This window comes from Mesoplodon densirostris, chromosome 10, assembly GCF_025265405.1.
Source record: "Mesoplodon densirostris isolate mMesDen1 chromosome 10, mMesDen1 primary haplotype, whole genome shotgun sequence".
Classification (NCBI taxonomy): Eukaryota; Metazoa; Chordata; class Mammalia; order Artiodactyla; family Ziphiidae; genus Mesoplodon; species Mesoplodon densirostris.
This window is the reverse complement of record NC_082670.1, coordinates 78,289,753-78,301,401: the sequence shown is the minus strand read 5'-3', so window position 1 is coordinate 78,301,401 and position 11,649 is coordinate 78,289,753. Positions and strand designations below refer to the sequence as shown.

The window sequence follows — 11,649 nt, the reverse complement described above, 5'->3', positions numbered from 1 at the left end:
TACTGGACAAAGTGAAAAGAATTTAAAATTAAGTAGTTGGTGATTGTGAAACAGGTTACTGGGAGAAAGTGTATGCTAAACTTGTGTTGTTTCATGTAAGTGCATCTTCTCTAGCCCACCGGATGAATTCTTCCTTCTTCCCTCCAAATAAGAAAGGTCTCATTTCTTGGATAAAACTAAGATAAGGGTATATAGTATGTGTGGTTTTTATGGGGTTCAACTAGGGGATACAAAACTTCAGAGGTTCAATGATAGGATCATAGTTAAATTACCATTGTTGTATTAATTTTAAAAAAACTAAACCAAGTAAGTCAAAGATGCTTTCATGAACTCTGAAGATAAAGAGAATCCATATAATCTTACTTTCAAGATATGGCAGCTCTGGGCTTCCCTGGTGGTGCAGTGGTTGAGGGTCCACCTGCTGATGCAGGGGACACGGGTTTGTGCCCCGGTCCGGGAAGATCCCACATGCCGTGGAGCGGCTGGGCCCGTGAGCCATGGCCGCTGAGCCTGCGCATCTGGAGCCTGTGCTGTGCAACGGGAGAGGCCACAACAGTGAGACTCCCACATACTGCAAAAAAAATATATATATATATATATGGCAGCTCTTACTACCATTGTTGGAAATGACTGCATTAGGAATCTAAAATTGCCTAATTTTTGCTAAATGGGTTAAATAAAGATTTGCAAGATTGCTTGTTCTTTTTTATTTTTAAAAGAAAACATTAACTTGGCGATTTGGCTTTTTTTTTTTTTTTTTTTTTTTTTTTTTTTGGTGGTACGCGGGCCTGTCACTGTTGTGGCCTCTCCCGTTGCGGAGCACAGGCTCTGGACACACAGGCTCAGCGGCCATGGCTCACGGGCCCAGCCGCTCCACGGTATGTGGGATCTTCCCGGACTGGGGCACGAACCCGTGTTCCCTGCATCGGCAGGCGGACTCTCAACCACTTCGCCACCAGGGAAGCCCGATTTGGCATGTTTTTACCCCAAGAAATTATTCTTTTTCTTCAGTCCTGGTGGTAGTTTTTGTTTGTTTGGTTTTAAATTAAATTGAGAAGTTTCATTTTTTTCCAAGTAGAAGTGAGTAAATGCTTTGGGAAAAAGTATAAATTGAAAGATAATCCCTAGAATGCCTTTCACTGTGTTTTAACATTCTTTGAAAACCATGCAAACTTATAAATCACTATCACTGTCCTAATTTATTGACATGATCAGTACTCTTATGAAATACTTGACATTATACTCAGTGCTTACTGTTTACACAGATGTTAAACGTAGTGTTGATCAATCAAAAAGAGGTCTCTGTGACCCTCCCGTATTATACAGAACAGTTGATTATACCCACAGATTAAAAAATACTTTGTCAAATAATTGTTAAGTATGTTAACAGAGAAGCTGAAGAGGGATTGTGGTTCCCTTAAAGGCTGACTAGCACCATCAGAGTTGAGCATAGAACCATTTTCTGTTCTCTGTCCCTCTGTTAATAGGCTTTTTTGTTGTTGTCCATAATATTCCCCATTGTCTTTTTTCTCAAATCATTCAGTTGCTTTTCTGTGGTGGTATTTTGTTACATGTTGCTTCCATGGATTCCCCCCTTTACCTTATATATTCTTCAATGAAAATAAAACATAAGTGAAATGTTTATCTTAATTTTCCAGAGTATCAGTGTCTCATTTACTGAGACTTCATTTTCATTAGTGTATACACAGAATTATCTCATATGTAGTAATAATTATTTCCAGATATTTACTGGGATCAAACTGCCTTTTTTTTTTTTTTTTGGCCACGCTGCGCGGCATGTTGGATCTTAGCTCCCCAACCAGGGATCAAACCCGAGCCCCCTACATTGGAAGGATGGAGCCTTAACCACTGGACCAACAGGGAAGGAAGTCCCCAAACTGTCTTTTAAAGTCCATGGGATGTGTAGTGATGTCCTCACTTTCATTTCTGATAATGGTAATCTGTATCCTCAGTCTGGCTAGAGGCTTATCAATTTTATTCGTCTTTTCAAAGAACCAGCTTTTGGTTTAGTTGATTTTCTCTATTGATTTCTTGCTTTTAATGTCATTGATTTTTTTTTTTTTTTTTTTTTTGGCCGCACTGCGTGGCCTGCAGGATCTTAGTTCCCTGACCGGGGATTGAACCTGCCCCCTGCAGTGGAAGCATGGAGTCCTAACCACTGGACTGCCAGGGAATTCCCACATTTAAATGTTTTTGAATTATGTTTGGAAAACTGGTTGGCTATTAGGAAAGATTTTCCCTCTTGAGTTGCCATGTGGGTCTTATGATAAACTAGTAGTGCAAACTTTTATCTTTCATTATATATGGGTTTTGGTTTTGTCTCAGCCTAGTTTGTAGGGAATTTCTGCCTGTATTTCATAGCTGGAGAATGTGAGATCTAAAGGTGTCAATTTCCACCAGGGAGATTTTCCCACAGTAGTGTTCTTTGCACTTCTCCCCCTTATGTTGCTCAGAGATCTACCTTTGGACTGAAACCACCACATTTTGATGACTCAAAAATGTCACCAACCAGTAAAATTCTTGAAAATTTGAAACAACTGATTTTAGTTTCTAGAATTTTAAAGGACATCACATAGCCAGAAATGATTTGTTCACTAATGAATTATGAACTACCAGTTTGTCTGTAGTGGCAACTGTATAAGAATTCATTTAACAGGATAATATGTTCTGTAATAGTCTTAGTAGTTTGTAATTGATAACGCAAAATTTTCAGAATGTTAATTCCTATAGCAAGAACTTGTAACATCATAAAATGTGGTTCACCAGAGTTGCTACTTTCCATATTTTATAATTAAATGTACTAAAAAAATCTAAATGTAATAGAAAAATTCAATCACAGAGATGGCTTTAAACACTTAAACATTTCTGAATAACACTTTATTCTAGCTCATATACAAGGACATTTTGGTATGCTATTTATACAGTTGTCTTAGTGTTCCCTACATTTGGACTAATCATACTAACATCTATATGCTAGAGATTTGACCAAAGTATATGCACTTCAAAATAATATTCTATATTCTAATATTCTGAAATGCCTGTGTACAATCTGATCATTGTTTAGTCAGCAAATATCAAATTTAAAGTATCAAGATGTGGAATGTTTGATAAGTGTTTAGAATTTTTCTGACCAGAGTTCCATCTACCTAGCTGTGGTGTTAAATACAGGACCCGTATGTTTTTCTCATGGGCATGAAGATGTCATGTTACACTTTTTTCTTTTATGTTTCTCAACTTTTTTGCTTAAACTTTTTCTCTCAACTTACTATAGTAAGTCCTGTCAACATGTTTGTTTGAAAGCAAACCAAAACCAAATATTAAAACGGAAAAAAAGGGGCTTCCCCGGTGGCGCAGTGGTTGAGAGTCCGCCTGCCGATGCAGGGGATGCGGGTTCATGCCCTGGTCCGGGAAAATCCCACATGCCGCGGAGCGGCTGGGCCCGTGAGCCATGGCTGCTGGGCCTGCGGGTCCGACCGCAAAAAAAAAAAAAAAGGAAAAAAAATTGCAAAAGAATCAGATTCTGGCTTCAATATATTATTTCTATATTTGTAAACTGATGTTAAAAAATGCTCTCAAGATGCTTTTTAGGAAGGCACAATTTGGTAGCATCAATTTTTCACTTACAGCTTTTTCTAAACAAGATCCCAAGAAACTGCCACCCTAATTTTTCCGGCACGTACTTTTTAAGCACTTCAAGGTTCAATCTGAAGTGCAACTAAAACCCTCTCATTCTCAAAATTACTAAGAGTAAACAATACATTGGATAGTGAGCAGAATATGAAAATACAGGTTACTTTGTCAAAAGATGAAAGTTCTTATGGTATTGGGTTAGAGACTAAATGTGGAACAAAGGCCTTCATGACTGGAAAATCAGAGCTCTTGAAGTGAGCTCTAGCTATCTAAGCTTAGAAGTTAAATGCAGAAAAACGAGAACATTTTGGTTCTTTTGAACAAGAGCACAACAGCTAAAGCATTACAAATACGGTATGGTGATAACTGGGTTAGAAAAACTCAGTTACTACTCTAGGCTAGACTCTAATCAGTAAAACTATACTTTGTAATTTTCAAGAGTTTGGCTTCATATTTAAAATTTTTTTACAGTATGTAAATAATTACATATACAGTGTTCTGTAACTCAAACTATAATGCTCAAGTCTATAAGAAGTTTATTCGAGAGATGCTCAAAAGCCCTACTGCTACTCTCCCTTTCTCCTATTTAGAAAAACCAACAATTTTGAAAATACTTGTAGCACAGAAATGCTCCATGGTTCATCCACAACTGCAAGCCCATATCAATAGGCAGTTTCTCGTATCTAATGTATTGTGTTATAGTCTCTGATATCATATGTCAAATACCCTGTTGATTTATGAACATTTTCCATGGGCAAGGGTGTTAAAGACAACAGGATCAAGTTGACGATGTTATTGTTCACTTTAAATACTAAATTAGGCTTGCATACTGAAAGTTAAAATGAGCTGCAAGTAAGAATGGGAATATAAATATGTCCATTTGTACCATACACTAAAAATTAAAATCCTAAAAATAAGAGAATGAAGATACCTTATAACTGAAAAATGAGAAGCAATAGGAATTGGTAATGGTATATTTTAACTTTTTGTTAAAGCTCTGAAGTTGTATTAAATTGCTAACCAAATTGAGGTAGAGGTAGACCCTAATGTTATTCCTTCCATGTGTCACAATAAGCCTCTCACTTTAACTTGTATGCGCTTTCCCCCTAATTATATACACATGATTTAATTTGAAATGTGTGTTATGATAGAAAAATTACAGGATCATTCAAATGGTTTTTTACAAAATTCTTAATTACTAGTAAAAAAAAGTATAAAAAGTACCCAATGTTCTTCCTGCTGGTCATAAATATATGTTTTTCCTCCAAGTGTAGAAAAAAAAGGGTAGAGAAACTATATTATGCAACCATTATGATAGTCATGTAATGAAGACACTAGAACATAACTCGTATGGTAAGAATATTTTACCTTAGTGCCTAGTTTTCCTCTTTGAAGGTTACATATAGCTTTGATTCATATTAAATTTCCTACTGAAGCAGATTTAAATTCCATCAGACACAAATCTATTTCCATTTTAAATCACATACAAGTGCTAAGTGATCAGAGGGATGGGAAACACTAGGTAAGGCCTGGTGGGTGGTAACTTCTTCATGAGTAGGTAATGGAATCACCTGTTCAACCTCTAAAGCATTTAAGTCAATGAAAATGTAATCCAGACATCCATGAAAGCCACCAACGTAATTTGTGTAAGCAGGTTCACCACAAGCACTTTTCAGTTTGAAGAAATGAGTAAGAGACATGTTGCATCGTTCCTCTTCCCCATTGGAAGTCCAGTCTTCATGATCCTCTGGAATATTGCCACTGATGACAAAGTGATACATTCCTGTTGATGGGGTACTATTAAAGTCCCCACAAAATATAACTGGTATTCTGGGATACAGATCACAAGAGACGTGTCTAATGTGAGCCAAGGCTACTGCCATTTGAATGAGACGAATGTACCCACCTGTGAATATAAAAAACATTAATGTTAAGTACTTTCTAAAGTTGCCTTTAAGTTAAAAAACACAAAAAACTCACAAACCACAGTATCTGGGTGACATTCAAGATACGTATTTGTATGTGTGGGGAGGAACTGGATGAAGGTGGTCAAAAGGTAAAACTTCCAGTTATAAGATTAATGGTATTGGGGATGTAATATACAACACAATGGCTATAGTTAACACTGCTGGGTGGTATATTTGAAAGGTGCTAAGAGAGTAAGCCCCAGAATTTCTCATCACAAGGAAAAAAACCTTTTGGGGGGTATTTATATGAGGTAATAGATTTTAACTAAACTTATTGTGATAATCATTTTGCAATATGTATAAGTCATTATGCCATACACCTTAAATTGTATAGTGCTGTGTGTCAACTATATCTCAATAAAACTCAAAAAACAGAAAAATATGTATTTGTGTAAAACAGCTTTACCGACGTTACGTTACCACGTTCAAGCCACTTGAGAAAACCAATAAAACCTACCTTTGGGGTGCCAGTAGAGATGGGTATTAGCAACACATATCTTTTTAGAAGAGTCCTTTGTAGACTGAAGAACAGAAACCTAAAATAAACAGAAAATGCCAAGTTCAGTTGCTATTTCCCAATCTGAATTTTTTTTAAATCTAAAACTATATGATGAACTGACATTTTATTCCATATGCCTCCCTGCTGATGAAGTATGACTGAAATTATGAAACAATTTTAAGTTTTGGAATATAAATGAATGGGATTCAGCATAACATTTTAGTAACAGTCCAATACACAGAGATAGCATGAATACATTTTAGATGACAACGCTAAGGTTGGAGACCGTGTTTTTATGTGGGTAAGCGTGGGCTTTGGAGTCAGGCAGAAGTAGCTTTGAATACCCACTCTACCATTTACAGCAGTGTGACCTGGAGAGGGACACTTCTTTTTCCTAAACCAGCTTCATCATGAGTAAAAAAGAGACAATATCATCCACCTCAAGGAGGACATTTAATTGTATGGATTCAATTAAATGAGCTTACTCAGAGGTGCATGAGACACAGTAGGTGCTCAAAAAATGGCAGCTGCTCTTACTATGAACAAAACCAACTACCTAAAAACTCTGGACAACAGAGTTTTAGGATAACATCTATAAAATGGGTACAGGAGGATTACTATGAGCCAAAATTAAAATAACAGCTAATATTTACGGAGCACTTTGTACAACATGCCAGAGACTTTAAATTCTTTAAAATGTGTCAAAACAGTGTTTGGCAAGTACTAAGAAAATATTAGCTATTAAATTATTGTATTTAGCTAAACACTAAATCATAAGCACTATGAAAAGTTCCTGTTTGTCTTGTTCAAGGCAACCTATAGTGTGCCTGGCGCATTACAGGTACTCGGTAAGTATCTGCTCAATGAAAGGAAGGCTAAATTACGTGCTGAAGATACAAGAGCAAACACCTTTCAGTAAAATCTGGACTGTTTCATCTCTATAAGCACCCCCGGCCCCGGCGCCCCTTCCAGAACGAGTATGTAGAGACTGGCGGAGTTACTCTACCTGAAGTACAGAAGATCTCTGGAGCACCCTCTCCTGCGCTGACGGGTACAAAGCCAGTTTCTCCAGCAGTTCTTTGTGAAGTGGGTCAGACTGCAGGGCTTCATGGAAAGCAATGTCATGCTGGCTAAGGAGGCTGAACTTGGACTTCCGGTAGAAAGTGGCCAGGCCTTCGTGCTGCTTGATTCGAAACACGCCCTCCAGCCCAAAGGCCTCCAGGGCCGGCACCAAGCTGTCTGTAAACACGTTGCGGTCAACTTCCTGCAAACAGATGAGGTCGGCGTTGTAGCCCGTGAGTTCCTTTTGGATAAGGTTCTGGCGGTAGTCGAGTTCCAGGGCGTAAGGGGCACAGTACGGGTACAGGACAGTCCGCGAAAACTCAGTCTGGGCGTATGTGTCGGCCAAGATGTTGTAGGAGACAATGCGGATGAGAGCGTCGTCCGTCACCTTCTTGGTGTACAGATGCCGGTGGTCAAAGGTGCAGGTGCCGGGCCCGGCCTCCACTGGACACACACTTTCCAACTCCCGGCTTGGCCCGAAGCGCTGCCCATTGCCTGGGGTGCAATGAAGTTTGAGCCGTAGCCCGATGTCGGCATTGGACGGGGTGTAGACGCGCTCGTCCACACCCGTCTCAGTCCAACCAGGAGAGGGCGAAGAGGGAGATAACGATGAGGGGCCTCCGCCCTCAGGTTCCGCCGCTCCGGGTTTGGTTTCCTTGTACCAGCGGAAGAGGGAGCCGGCGGGATCCCCAAATTCGACGCCGAGCTTGGGGCACACCGGGAAGCCGGCCATGATGTAGCGCGGCAACTGCAGCTCGGTGAAGGCGGGAGGGTTGCGCTCCACCTTGTACTTGACATCGCCGATCTGCAGCACCGCACCGTCCTGCCAGGCGTCCACATTGAGCACGTCTTCAGCCACTGCCTCCTCCCGGTAGTACAGCTTCACCACGGGTTCGCAGGCTGCAGCCGGCTCGGGCCCAGGCCCCGCACAGGACACGCCGCCGCTTGCGTTTGGCCGGTTCTTCCTGCTCTTCTTGGCGGCGGCCGCCTTCGCGTGGCCTTTGAGGGCATTGGTAGCGATCCGGCTGAGGGCCCGACCCAGCGGCTCGCTCTGGTCGCGCTGCATGTTCTTGTGGCTGCCGTCGGCCAGCGCGAACGACAGACTTAGCTTAGGTTCCGAGGGCACACAGCGCACCACAGCGCGCTCCATCGCACCTGCCGCGGTCTCAGTCGCCGCCTCGGCCCGACTGTGCCGCTCCACCGCCGTACGGACCCCACGAAGCGCGGCGCGGGCGCCTGGGAGCCTCCACATGAACCTGGTGGCCCAGAGGCTGACGAGACCTGAGGCTGGGCGACCGCTAAGCGTCAGGTAGAAACAGAAGAGCCGCAGCCGCCGGTTCCGGAACCCATTCAGTCCCTCAACTTCCGGCCGGCGAAGAGAGGGCGCACTGTGCTCCCGCCACGCACTTTCGCCAGGCCCGCTCACCAGCTCCTTTTTTCCATAGCCACTCCTGTCTCTAATCCATCCCAGCTTAATTTTTATCTACAACCAGAGTCATAAGGCTGGAAAAATGAAGAAAATATAGAAGTTCCAGAGGGAAATATTAGACTCCATGGTTTTATCGAAAGTGCAGTTAGCGGGCGGAAGCGAAGGCGCGCCCAAGACGGAACTGGCTGGGGTGGTGTCATGGGTTTCGCTTCCCCGGCGGAGGCTGGCGCAGTTCCTGGTTGTTAACCCCGTGCTTTCTGGTGCTGCCTGGGGCTTCCTCGCGCGAGAGCGTAGGGAACTCCACCCGGATTGCCAGCCTGGTTTCGGGTGTGGAAAGTGTTGCTCACTTCTCCACAGCGTTCCCGAGGCTACTCACCCTCTTCCGAGGTGTGGTGGGTTCACCTCAGGCCTAGCCAGCGCCGACGCGCGGAGCAGAGCTTTTGTGGTGGTAACTACGAACGATATATATAGTAGCTCCCAGTTAGTGAGCGGTGACTGTGCTAAAAACGTCATTTACGGATGTGAGGACCAGAGACATTAAGTTACCTGCTCAAGACCAAACAGACATTGCTGAATGAATGACAGGAGACTGAGAATAGCCAGTAAGTAAGAGGATATGAGAAATGTAGCTTCTTTGAAAGCCAAATGAACAGAGTTTTCAAGAAACAGATTTTGTGTTGAATATAATTAATACTCTGTGATTAACTGAAGAAAAAACTCTTTAAGATTCAAAGAACAAATTGCGAATTCGCTTCTCTCGACAAGTGATATGTTTGTATGTACTTTCCCGTCTCCTACAACTAGAATGTTTATTTATTGGGTGTCTAATAATAAGCCATACCCTTTCCCCTGGCTTACAATGAGGAAAATAAGCCTTTTCTAAAAGAAGGATGAATTTTGCAGTCATTTGAAATGTATATTCCTGTCCTCCCCTCTCCCCACGCAGCAAGCATTTGACAAGGTAACTGGATGCCTGGTGGTATGTATGTAATCTAGGGTAAAAGTCATTACACTGTATCAGTTGACTTAAGAAAATAAGTCTCAGTACTCCAGTTCATAGTATCATAATACCCACATTGGCAAGTATAAATTTTGAAATGGCATTTTTCTTCATGCATCTTGGCAGAACTCAATCTTAAATAAGCTGAAAGATAAAAGCCCTATTAGAAAATGTGGGAATTCCCTGGCGGTCCAGTGGTTACACTTCGAGGCTTTCACTGCTGAGGCCCAGAGTTCAGTCCCTGGTCTGGGAAATAAGATCCTGCAACCCGCTCCGGGAGGCTAAAAAAAAAAAAAAAATCCTATTAGAAAATGACTTTCCTTCAAGCAAGCTGATCTAATTTAACTTTGTAGCACTGTAGCAGTCTTAATCCGAGTTTGAGACACATGCCTTGAAGTGTCATACTTTCTTTTAGGTTTTTTTTTTATATTTTAATTTTTTCAAAGAGTAAAAACATATTCGTAGTGAAAAAAAGGTAATCTTCCCGCCTCTGACTCCTATGTATGCACAAACATTTATGAATTTATACCCTTCCCCCCACTTTTTTGCACAAATAGGAATGTAGTATATCCATGGTTCAGTACCTTCCTCTTTTCATTATCTTATATTATCTTTTGTCAGTTCTTTCAGGAGAAAGTATCTGCAGGTGTTCTGAAAGTGTCACAACTTCCCAAACAAACTAACACAACAATGTAAAGCAATTATACTCCAATAAAGATGTTAAAAAAAGAGATACCATTAAGAAAATGAAAAGGCAAGCTACAGGCCAAAAGAATATATTTGCAAATTATCTGATAAAGGATTTGTATCCAGAATGTAAAGAACTCTTACCCCTTAATGACAGAAAGGGAAATATTCCAATTTAAAAATGGATAAAAGATCTAAATAGACATTTCATCAAAAAAGAAGATATGTTAATGGATAATAAGCACATGAAAAGATATTCAACATATTTGCGTTTAGGGAAATGCAAATTAAAACCACAATGAGATACCACTATATGCCCATTCAAATACCTCAAATAAAAAAGATAGACAATACCAAGTGTTGGCAAGGATGTGGAGAAATTGGAAGGCTTATATTTTTCTGGTAGAAATGTAGAATGTTTCAGCCACTTTGGAAAACAGTTTGACAGTTTCTTAAAAGATCAAACATACACTTATCATTTATCCCAGCAATTCCTACCAATGAGAAATGAAAATGTATGTTCATCCAAAGATTTGCACCCAAATGTTCATGGAAGGATTATTCATAATATCCCCGAACTGAAAGCAATCCAAATGTCCATCAACTTGTGAATGAATAAACCAAATATGATATATCCATATAATGGAAGACTATCCATCAGTAAAAAGGAATGAACTTCTGTCACATACTACATATAGATGAACCTCAAACACATTATTAAGTGAAAGAAGCCAGACACAAAAGACCACATAATACATGATTCCATTCATACGAAATTTTCAGAAGTTGTAAACCTATAGAGACCAAAAGCAAATCAGTGGTTGCCTAGGACTGGAGGTGAGAGTGAGGATTGACTGTATATGAGATCAAGGGAACTTTTTGCAGTGATGGAAATTTTTTAGAACTGGATCTTGGTAATGGTTGCACAACTGTATAAATGTACTGAAAAACCCAGTGAATTATATACTTTAAAATGGTGAATTCTTTTTTTTTTTTTTTCTTTTTGCGGTATGCGGGCCTCTCACTGTTGTGGCCTCTCCCGTTGCGGAGCACAGGCTCCGGACGCACAGGCCCAGCGGCCATGGCTCACGGGCCCAGCCGCTCCGCGGCATATGGGATCCTCCCAGACCGGGGCACGAACCCGTATCCCCTGCATCGGCAGGCGGACTCTTAACCACTGCGCCACCAGGGAGGCCCCTAAAATGGTGAATTCTATAGTATGTAAATTATACCTATTAAAAGCTGTTTGAAAAATGATGTACATTGTATTAGTTAGGATCTAATGAGGGAAGCAGAACCAGTAGATTATATATATACCCTATATGTATCCATTGTTTGTATGTTTATATATAGG

At 40.8% G+C, this 11,649-nt stretch overlaps 2 protein-coding genes across 3 annotated transcripts in view; one reads left to right on the top strand and one right to left on the bottom strand.

Moving 5' to 3' along the window:
- Positions 1–5,000: 5,000 nt before the first annotated feature.
- Positions 5,001–8,762, bottom strand: PDE12 (phosphodiesterase 12). The gene is made up of 3 exons (XM_060111263.1): positions 7,124–8,762; positions 6,076–6,154; positions 5,001–5,557 (listed from the first exon to the last, which is right to left on the bottom strand). Exons 1-3 carry the CDS (start codon positions 8,429–8,431, stop codon positions 5,115–5,117), a joined length of 1,830 nt encoding a protein of 609 aa, XP_059967246.1. The 5' UTR covers positions 8,432–8,762; the 3' UTR covers positions 5,001–5,114.
- DNAH12 (dynein axonemal heavy chain 12) overlaps positions 8,710–11,649 on the top strand; it is a 222,826-nt gene continuing 219,886 nt past the window's right edge. For both annotated transcript variants that reach the window (XM_060111265.1, XM_060111264.1), the window contains exon 1: positions 8,710–9,210. The gene's annotated coding sequence lies outside the window, so the exon portion shown is untranslated. The remainder of the gene's footprint in view (positions 9,211–11,649) is intronic.